The sequence below is a fragment of the Pelobates fuscus genome, chromosome 11 (assembly GCF_036172605.1).
Source record: "Pelobates fuscus isolate aPelFus1 chromosome 11, aPelFus1.pri, whole genome shotgun sequence".
NCBI lineage: Eukaryota > Metazoa > Chordata > Amphibia > Anura > Pelobatidae > Pelobates > Pelobates fuscus.
This window is the reverse complement of record NC_086327.1, coordinates 112,971,647-112,991,437: the sequence shown is the minus strand read 5'-3', so window position 1 is coordinate 112,991,437 and position 19,791 is coordinate 112,971,647. Positions and strand designations below refer to the sequence as shown.

General features: G+C 42.6%; 1 protein-coding gene across 2 annotated transcripts in view; it reads right to left on the bottom strand.

Moving 5' to 3' along the window:
• The window catches only part of KLHL17 (kelch like family member 17), a 112,004-nt gene that overhangs the window by 25,951 nt on the left and 66,262 nt on the right, over positions 1 to 19,791 (bottom strand). For both annotated transcript variants that reach the window (XM_063436638.1, XM_063436639.1), the window contains exons 2-10: positions 19,263 to 19,524; positions 17,855 to 17,976; positions 10,980 to 11,201; positions 9,865 to 9,981; positions 8,967 to 9,180; positions 7,775 to 7,919; positions 7,521 to 7,688; positions 4,779 to 4,867; positions 4,615 to 4,688 (exon numbers count right to left, since the gene is read on the bottom strand). In XM_063436638.1, the coding sequence (XP_063292708.1) occupies positions 4,615 to 4,688; positions 4,779 to 4,867; positions 7,521 to 7,688; positions 7,775 to 7,919; positions 8,967 to 9,180; positions 9,865 to 9,981; positions 10,980 to 11,201; positions 17,855 to 17,976; positions 19,263 to 19,524 (1,413 nt within the window). The remainder of the gene's footprint in view (positions 1 to 4,614; positions 4,689 to 4,778; positions 4,868 to 7,520; positions 7,689 to 7,774; positions 7,920 to 8,966; positions 9,181 to 9,864; positions 9,982 to 10,979; positions 11,202 to 17,854; positions 17,977 to 19,262; positions 19,525 to 19,791) is intronic.

The following is a 19,791-nucleotide window of genomic DNA, read 5'->3' as shown; positions in this document are numbered from 1 at the left end:
GACCCCTCACCTAATGGCAGCCCTCAACCGACTCCAACAGGGGGACAAATTCCACCAGGAAACATTAGCAGCTACCATCACGGTACTCCCTAAGCCTGGCAAAAACCCCGAAAACTGCAGTAGCTACCGGCCGATCTCGCTTCTTAACGCGGATGTGAAGCTCTTCACCAAGATCATTGCCACCAGATTACAAAAATATGTACCGCGCTTAATACACCCAGACCAAACAGGATTCGTACCAGGAAGAGAAGCCAGAGACTGCACACTTCGAGCTTTTTCCATACAAGCACTAGCTCTTAAAGAGAAATCGGGCCTACTACTGCTCTCAACGGACGCCGAAAAGGCTTTTGATCGGGTGAATTGGAGTTTCATGATGGCGACATTACGTAGAGTGGGCCTAGCGAGAGGGATGGTAACATGGATAGAAGCACTCTTTACCGACCCCAGCGCCAGAGTAAGGGTGAACGGCGCACTTACGGACGCCTTCACCATTCACAACGGCACTCGGCAGGGCTGTCCATTATCACCGCTCCTGTTTGCCATCACACTGGAACCGTTTCTGGATAAGGTGAGACATACACCAGAGATCAGAGGATTTAGGCACGGGAACCAGGAACATAAGGTAGCTGCATATGCAGACGACTTTTTTGTGAACGACCCAGCTGAATCCATGCCGGCCCTGATGCAAGAATTCATACGCATATGGCCAGCTATCAGGGCTGAAGCTGAATTTAACTAAATGTGAACTACTGAATGTCTCGGCTTCGACGAGTATAGGAGAGCAGATCAAGCGCGAATATCCCTTCCATTGGTGCCAGGACCAGATGCGATACCTGGGAATCTGGATACCCAGAAACCCGAAAGAACTGTATGTCAGGAACTACACTCCCCTTTTGCGCACAATACTACATGACCTTAAAAGTTGGAACTATGACCACATCTCCGGTGATTAAGATGAACGTTCTCCCACGGCTGCTCTACTACTTTCACACCATCCCCTGGCACGTTCCACCAGAATTTTTTGCAACTCTTAAGTCAGCGGTGATAAAATATGTCTGGAAGGGAGAGAGGGCACGACTCAGCTTTGACAAGCTATGCCTACCTAAAAATTGGGGCGGCCTGGCTTTACCAGATATCCGCAAATACTTCCATGCCGCGGTACTGCAGCGGATCAGAGACTGGCATACAGCGTCTGATAACAAATTATGGGTTGCACTGGATAGAGAAGGCATGAACAAAGCCCTTTACAGGCTCACATGGCAAGGCTCGGCGGACACGACATCAAAACTGGGCACTGAATCACCCATCACACAAACGCTAAAGACGTGGTCTCTCATAAGACGAAACCAACATATCTCCCCGCAGCCGAGCCCCCTGATACCGATAACTCATAATTCTGAGATAGGTGGAGGGCTGCATCGTTCTTCCTGGCCAATAGAGGGAGACAGAGACTATATCCCGATATTCGAAGTCCTGAACAACTCTGGAATACGGCACATTCGGGAATGGTGTGAAACACCACAACCGACGTTAATGCACAGATTTCATTACGCACAACTGAGGCATTTCTATTACAACCTCCCCATTACACAGAGAACAGACGTGGTTCGAACGCCTCTGCATGACCGGCTCCGACGCAGACGGCAGAGTCTCAGTCATCTACCAACAGCTAATAACAGGGGGTCACACACGGAACACGGCGTTCAAGAGAAGATGGGAAGAGTTGACGGATAGGACGTTCACTGAAGCACAATGGGAACAGATATTAATATTACAGCACAAGAGCTCCATAAGTACCAACTATCAGGAGGTCAACTTTAAGCTACTCTCCCACTGGTACAGGACCCCATCTTTACTGCACAGAATATTCCCGGGAATTACAGACACCTGCTGGAGATGCTAAACCCACACAGGTACAATAAAGCACATCTGGTGGGATTGCGCAAAGATTAAGCCATTTTGGGAGGATATACAACGGGAAATGACGACTATCCTAGGAGACCTACCAGACTTCAACATGGAAATGGCCCTACTACATCACACGGAAGGCTCAATAGCCCAATACAAACGATCGATACTACGACACCTGCTTAATGCGGCAAAAGCATCCATACCAGCTAGATGGAAACAGACCCAACCACCGACTGTGGCAGAATGGCTTCAGAGAGTGGAGGACATACACACGGCCGAGGAGCGGTACGCGGATCTGCTCGGACGGAGCACCAAACACGTCGCCACCTGGACCCCGTGGTACGTATACCTTTCACGACCGGGAACGGGAGGAACATAACGCACACCATTGCACATAAGGTTCGAGGATGCCCGGGCGCACGTTGACACATGGTGCCCCCCATAAACCCTCCCCTCCCCCCCCCCCCATCCATCCCCCCCTCTTTCTATTATCATACACTGTATCTACTCAAGCCCACGCGACCTATTTGTGGGACATCGTTGCGGCGGCTCGAGCTGCGCCCGAGGAGGTCGGGAACGGAGGTACCCGACTGTGAGGATGCGCGAGTTATAGGCATAGAACGTAGTAGTATTGCAAGCCAATGTCATCACTAACTGCCGACTGAGGGAACAACTAAGGAACCGAACATACAGAGCAGTAACCCCCAAACTACGACACACTTAACTGACGGGGGGATGGGATTACAACACCCACCTCAGGACACTCCAAGGCACCACATCAGGCACCTGACTGATGGGCTACTCCAATAGACAGACATATCCAAGCCACTTCTGTTGCACAGGCGACTCCTGGAGCTCCCTTCTTTAGGAGATCTCTAGTTAAGGCTCGGATTTGGGGGCCTGCTTTCTTAGTCGTGAAGTGTGAGAACTTACAATCTTAACTGCATCACAATACACTTAGTTCAGCAAATGCCCACATATCAAAGGCTCTGCAGCCTGTGGGTCAGGCGCACCCAACCGGGGAAGTACAGGCTTTTTCTGCTCCATGTGTCAAATGTAAACATGTTTGTGATTGAAGCTCTTACCTTGTATTTAGCTATAAGGTCTATACGCCTGGTTCCTTAGAAGGACCATGGAATGGGGCTCCAAGGCATCCCCTTGTTTAAATTGTTTAAATTCACTTGATCGGTTATTGATGTTACTGAACCTGCTTTAGCTCTTAAATATGCATCTACTTATAATTGTTTAAATTGCTCAAATTACCTTAATTCTATTGATTGATCGACAGCTTTCATGATGCTTGCTGCATGTCAGATGATCAGAAGACAACAACGCTTACTTTCAGTGTTATTGTCCGACCTGACTATACGTATTTACACTGTTGTGGGTTGTGGTGTATGTATATATGTGATTCTGTACTCACCTGATCGTCATAATAAAGAATTTACAAAAAAAAAAAAAGATTCCTTTTCCAGAAGGTGGGGTGGTAAGCAAAAAAATAAATAATAATAAATGGGAAAAATTTACTGTTTTTTTGATTCTGTAATAGGTTTCAGTTCTGCAGGACACTTTCCCCTCACTGGTAGCGATGACAGCATCTTGGCATGACAAAAAGCAGGTTTTGCACATACCCAGTCTCTGTTAAGGAGGAATTTCCAATGAGTTGCCATTTAGACAGCAGAGCCAGCTGCCCATGAGTGGAGGCATACTATTGGCCTCTTCAACGTATGAATAGGGAAGAATAAAATATTGGGGGAGGAGTCTGATATCCCACCATCTTAAAACTTCACTAGCCACCACTGGGTGACGGTTATTGGGTCCGTGTTTTACTTGGTGTCTGTTAAACTGTCATCTTTTTATTCTGTTTGTTTGTAGGCCTGTGTTTTACAGACTGTCTGTTAGTGGGCCTGTGTTTTACTGGCTGTCTGTTAGTGGGTCTGTGTTGTACAGGGTGTATGTTAGTGGGTCTGTGTTGTACAGGCTGTCTGTTAGTGGTCCTGTGTTTTACAGGCTGTCTGTTAGTGGGCCTGTGTTTTACAGGCTGTTTGTTAGTGGGTCTGTGTTGTACAGGGGGTCTGTTAGTGGGCCTGTGTTGTACAGGGGGTCTGTTAGTGGGCCTGTGTTTTACAGGCTGTCTGTTAGTGGGCTTGTGTTTTACAGGCTGTCTGCTAGTGGGTCTGTGTTGTACAGGTTGTCTGTTAATGGGCCTGGGTTATACAGGATGTCTGTTAGTGGGCATGTGTTGTACAGGGTGTCTGTTAGTGGATCTGTGTTGTACAGGGTGTCTGTTAGTGGGTCTGTGTTGTACAGGTTGTCTGTTAATGGGCCTGGGTTATACAGGATGTCTGTTAGTGGGCATGTGTTGTACAGGGTGTCTGTTAGTGGATCTGTGTTGTACAGGGTGTCTGTTAGTGGGCCTGTGTTGTACAGGGGGGCTGTTAGTGGGCCTGTGTTTTGCAGGCTGTCTGTTAGTGGGCCTGTGTTTTACAGGCTGTCTGTTAGTGGGTCTGTGTTGTACAGGGTGTCTGTGTTTTACTTTCAGTAGACCAAACAGGACATCCCTGACGGCTCTAGACACCCAGGCAGTCCGGAAAAGGTTACTATACTATCTTATGGGATTCATAAATACTGAAGTCCAACCTTTTCTGCTTTAAATTCAGTTAATTGGTTCAGTGATCAGTTGGTGGCAATTACTGTGCTTACCTGTGGTTCATATTTTTCTACTGTAGCCAGGTGTGAAGAGCTGTCATATCCTCCAACTGCATACAGATTTCCATCTAAAAAGATATTTTAATAAGAAAATAAATATTTTGGTGAATATATCTTACAGTTTGGTGAAGGTTCTGAAATATCACTCCAGGACCTACCTAGGGTTGCCACTCGGACATATCTTCGTCTGGTGCTCATGGCCGCTATAGAAGTCCACGTACCAGTCAGAGTGTCATAACGCTCTGCACTATAATTAACGGTGACAAATAAGATATCACAATGAGAGTAAAGAGAAACACCAATGCTCACAATGCTTCAGTTATCACAATGTGACCATGCACCACAGTTTGACTGCATTCTGTTAAACCCTTTTTCTACTTTCAATCAGTAAATATGACTGTATGTTGCCTCCATCTTGCTGCTGTTTATCAGTAACTGCATTTTTACCAAATGTGTCTGTGCTCCTTTTTAAAGGATCTCTATAGGGTCAGGAACATGTATTCCTGACCCTATAGTGTTAACACCACCATCTAGCCCCCCTGGGCCCCTCATGCCTCCATAAATACATCAAATCCTACTGTATTCAAGCTTGAATCTGTAACTCTGCAAGCTGTTAGACTCAGAAAAACAAGCAGTCTGCTGACATCATTAGAAGTGGTGGCCTGATCCAATCACATTGCTTCCCCTTAGGATTGGCTGAGACTGACAAAGAGGCAGATCAGGGGCAGAGCCAGCATGATTCAAACACAGCCCTGGCCAATCAGCATCTCCTCATAGAGATGAATTGAATCAATGAATCTCTATGAGCAAAGTTCAGTGTCTGCATGCAGAGGGAGGAGAAACTGATGTTTGGATGCATTTTAGGCAGCCATGACCCAGGAAGGATCTCTAACAGCCATCTAAGGATTGGCCAGTGAAGTTATCACTAGGCTGTAATGTAAACACTGCATTTTCTCTGAAAAGACCATGTTTACAGCAAAAAGCCTGAAGGTAATGATTCTACTAACCAGAACAAATTCAATAAGCTGTAGTTGTTCTTGTGACTATAGTGTCCCTTTAAACTCTAATTCCATTTACTGTCAGCCTATCAGTCAAAACTGAAAGGGGTCTTTTGGGGTCAGCATGCATCATCTACAGACTGCCCAGACCACTTTGCTAATAAGAGTCTGTTTTTTAATATTTTTACGTGTTCTTGTTGAAGATTTTTATTCCGGGTAAAAACTCGAGCAGCCATCATGCACCATATTGCGGGTTATGTACTATTCCACAAAAGTTGCATTAGATGCAAGGTGGATTAATGGGCACGTATAGCTTCAGAGTCGTGTCAGCATACACGTTACCATCAGCAATCTTTTCAGCCAAGCGCACGGCGCCTGTGGGCCAAAGATGGCCGCCGACCTCGGAGATTACTCAGACTCCTCGGAAGAATTTAGCCTGACGGACAACACAGGCAGATTGCTTACCCCATGCCTACCGCAACCGGCTTCCACAAACGTCGACACAGTGGCCGTGACCATAGGCACACTAAAGACCATGCTGGGAGAACTGCAGAGAGTGCTTCAGGCAGACATGGCCCAACTCACACCAACTTCACAGGCCTGACATTCCGCATAGTGAAAATACGAAGCTATCCTTCTACTTAGACCTATCACGGGATACTCTACAATGGCGGAGGTCCCTTGGCCGTTCACAACACTACTCCAGCAGCACAAGATCCGGTACCGCTAGTGATTGCCTAGGGCTCTGCAAATCATACAAGGTGACACCTTACACTCCATCTTGCGAGGAGCAGCTGCTCTGCTGAGCACACTCAACCTGCCGCAGGACATCCCTGCAGATCCTAAGCTCTACAGAACCGACCACAACAGATGGGACCCAACAAAGATCGTACACAGGTGGACAGGAACCAACATGTATGTGGCTGCTACTATTTGAATCTAGGAACTCTCTCATTGACTTTTTCCTTCTCTTTAACTAAGGACTATGATTCACAGTGGTTCGAAAGTTGTTTTTTTACGTTAAGATCCCTTATTATACTTTTTCTCACCTGGAACAAGAACAAAAAAAAAAGTATCTCTGCTCTTAAACCATTCGGTAGCAGAATCTGTCATTAGGGATCCCAGAAATCCTCCCGCCTATATCCCCCAAGACCGCAACAAAAGCGTAACTAACTATGGAAAACCCCAGAGGTGTACTCATATTTACTGTAGGGCCTGTTACCCTAAAGAGCAACAATAACCCACGTGTAGCCACCATAGGATAATAGGCTTCTTGTTTACAAAGCGCAGTCCACAAAATAATATCGCTGGACCCACACTAACCAAGTACCCTAGTCCTACTACCTATTCATTTCACCTTTTAGTACATACTGGTCCACACAACCCTATATCGAGCCTAAGACCCACTCTAGAAACAGCAGAAATGCCAACACACTTGCCATCTTACTACCGCAGCGTGACCTAACACAGACAGATTTAGGCAGGACAAACTCGCACAGTCCCATAGCTACACAAAAAAAAAACCATGAAACCCTCAGCTCCCCCGCCAAGCCAAACAGAGATGTATGACAATGTAATACTGCCTGATTATTGTGGAGACTGTTTGATTTGCTATTTTTTTTTTTTGATATGTGCTTTCAGTTCATCTCACGCTGGAGAGCTGTTCAAAAATAAAGAATTAAAAAAAAAAAAAATATGGGTTTCTGGAATATCTTAATAATCCTTTTGCCCATTACATAAATCTAGCATTGTTAGGTTACATGTAGTGCTGATGGCATGCCGTCTGCCAAAGATTTAACTTGTCCGTAGGAGCAGTTTCTATTCAAAGTACAACCCTCCATGAATATATTAATCCTTTGAGTCCAGTTAATTTTTGACATTAGTAATTTAAATCTTTGGTACCTGTTTAAACAAGAAGCACCATCATATCCGCCGGCAGCATACAACAGTCCATGGAGTACGGCGACTCCTAAACAGCTGCGCCGTGTTCCCATGGAGACCTCTGGCTGCCATGTATTTGTAACTGGGTCATATGATTCCACCGTGGCAAGATCGGATGTGCCATCATATCTGAAATGATAAAAGAGGTAGAGAACATTTGCTAGGAATAGGATTAAGGACACATGGGAACAAACGTACATTTGGTCTTTTCTTACCCTCCTACGGCATACAGCTTGTTTCCAATGGCTGCTACACCTACTCGGGCTCTTCTAGTAGACATAGAAGCGACCATGTGCCAGCGGTCAGTCCGAGTATCATATGCTTCACAGTCACCATGTATGGCAAAGAGGCTTCCACCACCTGCAAACATAGACAATGCCAGATTTGAAGAAGCAAAGCCAGTGCGAAATGCGTCTTGAGTTACATGCTGGAACTGGGCGGAGTTTCTAATTGATTAGCCATGTGGCTATACGAACATGTTTTGGGTTATATCGCAGGATCTCTGAGTGAACGGACCTGGTGCTAGTATCAAGAGCATCCTGAGTTTTAAGTGCTATTATTACAACCAATCTTGGGCTCTACATCCAGTTACTAGTTGACACTACTTAAGCATTTGTTCTAGCTGCAACACTTCCTTTAAGCTTGCCTTCCCTCCTTGTTCCACATCTTTCTATCTATTTCTGGATTATCCATAGAGACTGACATCCATAGCATTTTTTATACTATTCTTAGGTTATAGCCTCCTTATGTTTGTATGTATTATTTTTCATACATTATATATTGTTCTGCACTATTATTGTTATATGTATTCTTTTTCATGTATACCTTTTTGAGCGCACCTCATTTTATGGTTACACTGTATTTTTGCACTTTCTGATCCTGCCCACCGGCTGGGGAGACCTAATGCGCATGCATGGCAATGCCGCGCATGCGCATTAGCGCTCCCCATAGGAAAGCATTGAAAATGCATTTCAATGCTTTCCTATGGGGAAATGAGCGACACTGGAGACAGCCACTAGAGGTGGAGTTAACCCTGCAATGTAATTATTGCAGTTTATAAAAAACTGCAATAATTACACTTGCAGGGTTAAGAGTAGTGGGAGTTGGCACCCAGACCACTCCAATGGGCAGAAGTGGTCTGGGTGCCTGGAGTGTCCCTTTAAGTGGGAAGAGTCGGACCAATTTTGGAGAGTTTTTGCTTTTCATCTATCACATATTCATACTAAGTGCCTATTGAGATCACCAAATATTGTTTTGTGTTTATATGTTCTCCTACTCTCCCCTGGCCGCGCAATTCTTTGACAGAGAGGTTTATGCTGACACTATGCCAAATCATTAATCGATAGGTGGGGGAAGGACAACGGTTTAAAGACGTTTAATAAAAATGTACTGGTTTCTGCCCCTTACCTACTGCAAACAGCACAGTGCTGGCTCCTTCGCAGCGTCTAGGCCTGGTTCGACTATTACTCAATACTCCGCGCTGTTCTGGCATCAGATGGTACTTGAGAGCCTCGATCAGCAGGTCTTTACATTCGGAGTGATGACGAACAAGCAGCTCCGTGTCCACACTGCTTATCAGGAAATCCCTACTCAGCAATGGAAGCCGTACACACTTCATCAGCTGCAGACAGCAGAGAGCAATTGTAGAGTTAACTACTGCTCGTATTTAATAGAAGAAATACAGGAGGTGGGTGACCTAATATTGGGGAATGAGGGGTGGAGAGGAAATGCTTCTTATGTGATAAGATATGTAAAAAAAATAGATATGTAATATTTCTTACTGTAGATTAATGTCCTTTGTTATAAACATCTGATCCCTACATAAATAATTTGACATAATATATGTGGAATTGTAATGAACTTCAGTAGAAGATTTGTTACAGATAAAATAAAAAAGTTTACAGGATTCTTGACAGCAGTATAAAGAAACTCTGTATGTACAGACATAAAATAAAGCCATATATATAAATGTGAAATATTTAAAATAATACAAATATTGTTGGACACTCTTCTATTGTATGTTAATGAAATAGGTGAGAAGAGAAAAGAATACCTCCTGACGTATCCAAAACGACTTTATTGATGTTTCTATCAAATCAAACAAAACAGACAAAATACAAATGTGCTATATGTCAGGTACTAAATATGTGTAAGTTTACTTTAGCTCATGATTAGCAGACACCTCTTTTTTTTGTGAACATGCGCAACGCACTTTGCGTTTGGGGCAATGCTTCGGTGAGAACAATGCAGGTTAGTATGTTTCAAGCTGGTTCAACCCTCATAAGATTCTGGCAAATGGTCTCACCCGAGGAACATGCTGTCTCCTGCCATCAACATCGTGTTTGACCCAGTTTAGGACAGCTCGGTATACCTCTTCTTCTGAGGGAACATTGAGACTATCACTAGAAATTAAGTCCAGCACCTACAAGATGAGATAAACAGCAAAAGAGAAAATGCTCAATATTCTAAGAAAGATTTAAATAAACTCATATGCATTTGAAACAGGGAGTAGGAGCAACCAACTGGTATAAAACATAGTCATATGACCTACTCAGAATCAATGAGAGAAACCAATTCTTTATCTGGAAAGATGTAGAGAAAAAAATAATCAATATTCAAACTAGGGTGGTTTTGTTGGGGACAGAGGACCAAAAAGAGAGAGAGAGAGAAGAAAAAAAAAGACATAAACTGCAAGTACCTATTCAATACCAAAGAGAATGAAGTAGAGAAAAAGAAGAATTCATGAAAAAAAATAAAAAAACGTCTACAACATATTGTTATAGGGACACAAAGACACAATAATTAGAGAAAGGAAACGAAAGCATGGAAACAGCAAGGGGGAAGAAATGAGAGAATTTTAATGGGACTATCCAAAGACCATAAACAACTCCAGCCTATCGCATCTATCAAAAAAATTCCCTAACCAACAGCAACAGAACATAATATAATACAGGGAGGGTCGAGTCTGATTGATCGCTCAGAAATGATATGACATCGAGCAGACTGCATGAAAACTGGAATTAAAAACACGGTTTCAGCCATAGAACTCCAGACATCTCTAGACAAGGCCAGAGTAATTTACTTGTAGTGTGGATGTAAATTCGAGCTGAAAAACTTGAAATATAAGACCTTTCCTAGTGAGAGGTGAGCTGGAAACATGGTTAGAAAGAAAGAAAGATGGCTAAAATTGTACAAGTCTTGCTAGATAACTATTTACACTAATAGAACCTTATAACCGAACAAGGATACTAGGCGACCAATCTCAGCCCATGCTGCTGGACTCGTTAACCATGATCTTCACACCACGCTATGTTTAAACAACTGAGAACAAAATATGTGGTTTTCTAGCCATTGCCAAGATTATGGAGATTAGAGGCATTGCAAGCGGCATCAATGCAGAGAAGACTCCCCATGTCTCACCTGTTTCAGTGGAAGGAGCATGAACTCCTCTGTCTTGGACACCTCCACAAAGTGCTGCAATACATACTTGTGCGCAGACTTCAACAGATCGCTGCAGGAGTGTGTGTCGGCAAAGCTGCGGATCCCGAGGCAGTTGGAAGGGTCTAGCTGGCTGAGGAGGAACTTGCAGCAAGCATCCCTCACCCCATTGAGTTGCAGTAGGCTGGCAGCTGGGAGGAGAGTCTGGCAAGGGGATATGGTGGTATGTCAACACTGGACCTTGGAAGCTATCACAGCTGGATTCATTCACATCAAAGTATAATAAAGAGTTAGGTGACCAGCAGCAAAGCATTGGAGACACCGAACATATTTTCTTTTCTTTTAAAAAGTACAAAATGTTTCACCTTGAATAATATGCACATATAAACAAAAAACCCTCAATTCACGGTCCAATGTAAACATTGATGGACATGTGTTTCCATACATTTGTACTTCTGTATTACTTTAGACATGGAAAAAGAAAAAAAATATTAACAAAAAACAAACACCTAGAAATCTGCAGAATACACGAAACAGCAAGTGATTGGAACCAATGGTGGCAGATACAACGAATATAATTGAAGTTACAAAAACTATATTTTCACCACACTTAAAGCGGCTCTGTCAAAGACTTAGGTGTGTTGTTTTTTTTTTTTAGAGGTCCCAATGACTCTACGTGACCTCAATGTCCCCCAAAATATTTTTTTGCACTTGGTCCCTCAGTTTTACCTTATAGTTTTTCTTAGATTTCGGTGCCGAATAGTCTTAGTATCTGCCACTATCTTTTTAGCTTGGCAGTGACATATCATCTCTGCCTTCTTCTGACTTCTGCCCTGCACATTCGATCCTGTGCATGCCCGTTCCATAATGTGTGGTGCACGTTTAAGACACTGGAGACTTGCGAGATTGGAGCTTTAAGTTTAAGATGGCCGCCGCCACGTGTTCGTTTCCCGAATGGCGGCCACCCAGAGGACAAAGCCCATACTGCACGGATTGCCAATTACCCGTTTGTAACAGTGTTGCGAACAGTAATTGGAGGCACACTTCCTCCTGGGGTGGTCTGATTGTTCGGTAGTTTCACTTGCATAATAAACGGAGTGATTTTACCGAACAATCAGAGAAATGCTGCATAAAAGACACAAATTTTGTTAGACAGCTCAATGTCCTGTGCTGCATAATTTATATAGCCTGAAGTCTCTGCAATATTATTTTATATTCCTTTGGTTGGTTCTTAACCCCTTAAGGACACATGACATGTGTGACATGTCATGATTCCCTTTTATTCCAGAAGTTTGGTCCTTAAGGGGTTAAAGGGCCAGTAGTGACGTACAAAAATCCCCTTAAGCCCAGTCAATGTGTTTAAAGGGTCCCATCTTCCGGGACTCCAGACTTTAAGTTTAAGATGGCCGCCATCATCTTCCGGCTCCGGCAACAGTGCGGGGTGCAAGGGAGCTGAACAGGGAGCACTCTCCCCTCATGCGCCCGCCAGCCTGCCCGCCGGGTGACACCAGGGCAAGCCTCGGGGGGCCCTGAGGTGGCCGGCTCCTGGGCCCCCCAGGAGAAGAGGCTAACCACAGTGGGTACATACCGGATCGCAGGGTGACCGGGCCCAGTCGCAGCAGCGACCCCTGCGACCCCAGTATGTACGCCACTGGTGCCAGGAATACAAAGCTGCATTCCTGGCACGAATGACTCCTCTGCCTCCCCCCTCCCTTGTACCCCCCCAACGGTAAATAAAGGTTAAAAACGTTACCTTATCCCAGCGCCTATGTCCCTATGAGTCGAAGCTCTGCCCCATCATCCGTCCCGCGACAAGCGGGGTCTAATGCGCATGCGCGGATTAAAGGGACACTATAGTCACCAGAGCAACTACAGCTTAATGTATTTGTTCTGGTGAGTATAGTCAGCCTAGGAGCACCTCTAGTGGCCACTCCTCAGATGGCTACTAGAGGTGCTTCCTGAGGCAGTGCTGCACAGTGTGACTACATTCTCTGCACGAGAGATACAGCAACCCCGAACAATTTGGCCTTCTTTCAGCCTCGTCAGCGAGGTGTAGCTGATACCCATCTAAGCACAGCGAGCATGGGGCCCATGTCTGGATTTCACTTTTTGAATATGGGGAGAGTATCATAAGGATGTTAGGAAAAATAAATAAATAAATAAAAGCTACAAAAAGTATTATTTATTTATTTATTTTTATTTATAAAATATTTTACCAGGAAAGATACATTGAGATTTCTCTCGTTTTCAAGTATGTCCTGGGTCCACAAATCATTGCATTGTTCAGGTAGGGTGGGAGTTTCCCAGAAAAGCTCTTAAACACAAGGCTGGAAAGATGAAGGGTGCGTCTGGATTCCATCGACAGCCAGTTTAGTTATTTTAGCATGTCACAATGGTGAGTCCTGTAATAACACTGTAGCACAAATCGGCAGAACGAGTTACACAATGTGTTGAGTTTATTAATGTGGGATTGCGATGCAGATGCATATACTACATCCCCATAATCAATGATTGGCATCAGCATTTGCTGTACAATCTTTTCCTTTACTGTAGGGCTTAGGCAGGATTTGTTTCTGTACAGGGCACCTAGTTTTGGATAAAGTTTAGATGCAAGCTTTTCTATGTGCAGGCCAAAAGATAGATTGGGGTCTAACATCATACCCAAGTATTTGAAAGAGTGGACTGCGGTCAGTGTGCCATTTGAATTTGTTTTGATTGATAGGTGGGAATTGTCTAATTTGTGTAATTTAGGTACTGTTTCAAAGATCCTTGTGACAGTTTTGTCAGTGTTCAGGAAGAGTTTGTTTTTTGCTATCCACTTTTCTACCTCTGTAAACTGGTCTTGGAGCACAGCCTCAACCTGCGGTAGATTGGATTTGCTCGCATAGATTACTGTGTCATCTGCGTACATGTGTACATTTGAGGATTTGCAGACATTAGGCAGATCATTTATAAATAATGAAAATAGTAGGGGGCCAAGAATGGAACCTTGGGGAACACCACTCGTGACTGGGAGAGGGAGGGAGTCGCTGTCAGAAATGGACACATATTGCGAGCGATCCCATACATACGATCGAAACCAGGTTAGCGAACGATCACCAGTACCTGAGTTTTTGAGTTTGTGCAGTAGAATGTCGTGGTCTACTGTGTCAAAGGCCTTTGCAAAATCAAGGAAAATAGCTCCAGTTAGGTCTCCTTGTTCCATGCCAGTTTGGATGTCATTGCAAACTTTTAAGAGGGCAGTTGTAGTGGAGTGATTCTGGCGAAAGCCCGATTGATCAGGGGTCAGATAGTTTGATTGTTGGTAGTATTCACATAGTTGCGTATGGACACATTTTTCTAAGATTTTTGACAATACCGGGAGCAATGATATTGGGCGATAGTTAGAAACCAAAGTAGTGTCACCAATTTTATGGATAGGCACTACTCTTGCAGTCTTTCAAAGTTTGGGTATGTATCCAGACACCAAGGATTCGTTAATTAGAGTTGCGACGGGTCTATCAATTGCCGGCGCACTGAGTTTCAACAGCATTGCTGGGATTTGATCAGGTCCGGACTGGTAAGGCACAAATGTTCACACTATATATTTGCCTCAGGAAGTATCATAGGATTTGCCGTACAATATTAATAATTACTGGAATAACAAAATGTTTAGTAATTACACATAGATGTCATTTCCATGGGACAAAGATAGCAGCTGCAAAAATCAGCCAGAGTAGCTAACAGCTGTCATAAAACAAAGTATACACAGTACATATAATAAAAACAGAACAGTGAGTGAGCGCTAGATAACACGATAGGCAGCAACTCTATAAGGGAATCCCTCAAAGACCCTTAAACATAACACAATAAAAAGAGATAACAATAAGGGCTGCGCCTGGTGAGAGTAAAATAAATAGTCCAAATACAATAAATGGATAAAAAGAGAAAAAGTCTTATCTAAAAATGTCTGGTGCAGTTGTCTAATACGCCAATATTCGGTCCGGAACAATATTTCTTGTTTGGTTCTTCCTTATGAATCCACTCATATGTAAGAGACAAAAGGTATATACAGGAGACCAAATGGTGTAGTAAGTAAAAAAATGTAGAAATAAAAATGTAAAACTCTTAAATGCAAACTCACATTTGAAAGAGCTAAAACCTGCTCTGGTGTGAAGCAGATATAGAATAAAATTAAGGAATAAAATGGGTACTCACAAGGGGGGAGCAGATCATCTGCTCCCTATTGATAGCGCTGGTGGTATTATCCCCACCTAGGATTGCTTGGAGTCCAGAGTGATGTTAAAATGCCAGGTAAAAAGTAGATATATGTGTATTAAAAAAATACAATTAAAAGTAACAAATTATACTTTAATATTAAAAATACACAATATTATAACCATAAACGCGTTTCGCCAATACGGCGTTATCAATATGGGAAAAGCCCTTTTCCCATATTGATAACGCCGTATTGGCGAAACGCGTTTATTGTATTTGGACTATTTATTTTACTCTCACCAGGCGCAGCCCTTATTGTTATCTCTTTTTACAGTACATATAATGTTTGGCGCTTTATAAAGACCAGTAACAAATAAATAAAAATAGCAATAAGCATATATAATCATAAGAGTGGCATAAAGAACATAAAAAATACTGTTATCTGCGGGATGCATCAACAAATGCCTTCACAAAGGCCCTTTAGCATTAACTACAACCTGGTGACTACAGCAATTAGCTATGCCTCAATGAGACGGAATATGCTGGTAGCATGCAAAATGCGGCCTAGATAAATATCTCAGCTATACATTGCAATAAATATCTACAACGATCAGCAGTTTGAAGATGTGTTAGCAGCACAAAGTACTGAGGGAAGCAACAATAATGTTCTTTATTGTAAACAAAAAAAAACAAAAAAAAACTTTCTCTTAAAAATTAAATTGCTGCTTTGGTGCCCCCTATTGGTTATTGTGAAACTGCAGTGGACTCGTTTTTAGACAGTAGAATGCCCTCTTCTCTAACAGGGTTTTAAAAAAACAAAGTAACTTTTGCAGCAGTAGTTTGGTTTATTTGTGTTTGACTATATTTACAAAATAAAAAAGTGGATCATAAATTTTATTCACTGGGAAAATACTGAGTTAAAGCTGAGCCTCTCAATGGTTTCACATCCAAACTGGACGGATGATTTATTTTTTGTCTTTCACTTTTTAACGTATATGTCTTTATTTTCACAGTGTGGCTGGTACTTAAAGGAACACTATAGCATTAGGATCACAAATGTGCATTCCTAACACTGTGATACCCTAGTCACCATTTAGGTGTCTCGTCCCCCACTGTCAGGGTTATAAAGGTGATTTTGCTTTCCTTTTGTCATAGGAATGCATTAGGAGGTTGGTGTACATGTGCAGCAAAAAGAAATATGCACTGCACCAATCAGATGGTAAATAGTGGAGTTTTACGCCATGATTCCTTGGAAGCAGCTCTAGTGGCTGTCAGTAGGAGGTAGCTTAACCCCGCAATGAAAACATTATCATTCCTGCACGGTTAAAACGGTGGGGAAAGGGCACCTCGACCATTTCACTGAGATGAAGTGGTCTGGGTGCCTATAGTGTCCCTTTAGGTTTCTTTGAAGATGCCTACTACCCTTTGTAGGAGATGTGGAGTGAGTATCATTTGATCAGCATAGATGTAGTAGGTATTAAAATCTTTATTTTACAGTCTCTGTTTGTTTTGCATAAAGACATTTGAGAAGCCACCCTCCTCCTTTGAATCACACCGACGTGATATTTGGTGGGTGGTTTTGGCATATTTGATGCTCAGGGAGTTGGTATTAAACTAAGATTGATCTGTGTCATGGCATCCCTGTGACATTGTACTTTGGGAACATCTATAAATCAGTGTTTTCCCTATCCAACGGGATGAGATAATGACTGAGTTGCCAGAGAGACCAACTAGTCTGTTACTTTAATTCTCCATCCCTAAAACTAGGGGTGGGGGAAACGAGTGAGCTCAGTGTTAAAGGGACACTATAGTCATAACAACTTTAGCTTAATGAAGACGTTTTGGTGTATAGATCATACCCCTGCAGTCTCACTGCTCCATTCAGGAGTTAAATCTCTTTGTGTATACAGCCCTAGTCACACCGCCTTGCATGTGACTTACACACCGTTCCTAAACACTTCCTATAAAGAGTCATCTAATGTTTACACTTCCTTTATGGCTAATTCTGTCTAATTTCAAATTTCTTATATATTGCACTGTTAAGTTTGCTAGACCCTGCTGGTGCCTCCTTTGTGTGAGAAAGGTTCAACTTGCAGAGCAGGAGATAAAAGCTATTAAAGTTAGTTACATCTGATTGAAAATGAAACCATTTTGTTTTATGTAGGCTATGTCAGTCAGAGTCAGGGGGGGTGGCATGGGCTGCATAAACATAAACAAGAGTAAATTAACAGAGAATGAGCAGTGAGACGGCAGGAAAATAATCTATACACCCAAACTGCTCTATTAAATTAAAGTTGTTTTGATGCCTATAGTGTCCCTTTAAGTGATTGTTTTTAGAGGATACAACGGAAAACTAATTCCAATAAATCACTTCACAGAAGAAAGTAACAAATGTTCTAAACATATGATAAAGAAAATAAGATTGCAACTTGTATCACAAGGCCGTGGATAGAAGGCTCAGTGGATAGAGTCGCAGGTTTGATTCCCCAGCAAGATCACTACAGGCTTTTATCCTGCCAAACGTAAAATAAGTATCATTGAGTTGGGTAAGAATAATCTCAAGAACCCAATAAAGAACAAGCATGAAGTTAAATCTACATTTCCTGTTTAAACGTGTGAATAGTGTTATTTATTAGTGTTATTAATTTGTGCACACTTACCTGAACATTACCTTCACCCACTACAATTTCTGCTGTGTATGCATACTGTACCAGCTGGTCCAGGGCCTGGGGGTCAATGTCGTGCAAGGTCACATGTGTCTGCCGGCTTTCACTCATTTCATCTACAGGTCAAAAGGAAAGACATGGTTTACAAGTCAAATGGAAAATCTTCATTTACACTTTTCATTTCACACAGCGCTCATTAGTAAGAATCAAACCATAATTTGGGCAAACTACGGTCTTCCAGTTGTTTTTTTTAACACAGTGATAAACTGGACAAGAGACCACAATAGCCAAGTTAAGCGTGACTATTCTATCAGATGGTTTAATAGTGACCATTTGATTAGTGCAGACCTGGTTCTGCCACGTATGCACACTAGTCTCCCAATGCGTTAATAGGGGAAAGCATTGGATTGGTAGAGATCATCAAGACTGGTAAATAATACTTTTTTCCTTTGCATCTGGTGGTGGGTATTCCTGATGCTTAGGGTGCCTTTAACAGTGCATCAGCCTGGCTGAGATTAGAAGAAGCTACACTCCCCGGTAGCAGTTGTTTTTTGCAGCTACTGCCATTAATTCACGTCCTTTCCCAAAATTCACATGCCAGGAGACAGGCTCCAGAGGCACATTTCTCTCTCCAGTTAAAAAAAAATGTAAGAAAAAAAGAAACATAAGGCTAAAGTTGTGTTAGGGGAACTAAATTACATATGTGGTTTCTGGAGATATTTATAAACCACTATGTGCCATAATTTATTTACAATGTCTCCAGAAATCCTCTCTGGCATTATTTCCAAATAATTCACAGTTTGCCTATATGCTAAAAATAAAAAAAAAAATAAAAAACATATGCTGCTAAGATTTCATGTCCCTGCCCCCTCAAATAATAATAATAAATATATATATATATATATATATTTTTTTTTAAAAGGTTCATGATTTTTAGCTTGGTATCTGTCCAGTAAGGTGTCCAGGGGTCACAGTGTTATTAAACAGCTTCTGCAAAAGGTGAACACAATCCACAGTCCGCTCCCCCATGTCTTAAAAACAACGGATGTAAGTGGTTTGGCATTGTCTATGTCCTTGATGATTAACGGAGTCCTTGATAATAAAAATAGCTGAACTAAGTTCCCTAAGCACCAGTGGGTGTATGTCACCTGCTCCTGCACTTTGTTTATATGACATTTACACCCAATTTGTCCTTGGCTGACTGCAGTCAAATTCAAAAATCAGAGATAAACGTTTTGGCTTTCCATGGATTTATTAGCTTTTATTCATCTTTTATTCTTTGACATGGAAGGTTTGGTTTTCTTATCAATATATTGCCAATGGCCTTATTGGAAGATCCATATCTAATAACATTACATATTACTACAAATCAACAAACGTGTAGCCACAGACATGGACTTACTTGTAAACATGGCATGGAAATAAGGACTGCAGGATGCCAGCACCACTTTATGGCCCTTGATTTCCTTGGTTCCCACGTGAAGCACGATATCACATAGGAGTCCCCGTTGACGCATTCTATTCATGCACACGAAGGCATCATGGTAATGCCGCTTAGAATTGTGGGATATGGTGTGACTGTCCCGGCTCAGAAGCTGCACTGCTGATTCCATGGCCGGAGACTGGTCTCCTGATTTCTCCTTGACTGGCTTCACTCGTTGAAGCTGCAAAATAAACAGTAAAAGGTTATATGGCCCAATATAATTAAGGGCCAACACAAAAATAACAAGAAAACATCTTCAAACATTTAGGTAAATATATATACCGTATATACTCGAGTATAAGTCGAGTTTTTCGGCACATTTTTTGTGCTGAAAAACCCCAACTCGGCTTATACTTGAGTCAATGTCTGTATTATGGCAATTTATGGCCATAATACAGACTGGGGGCTGTGTGCGGTTACTTACCTCTCCTGCAGCTCCTGTCAGCTC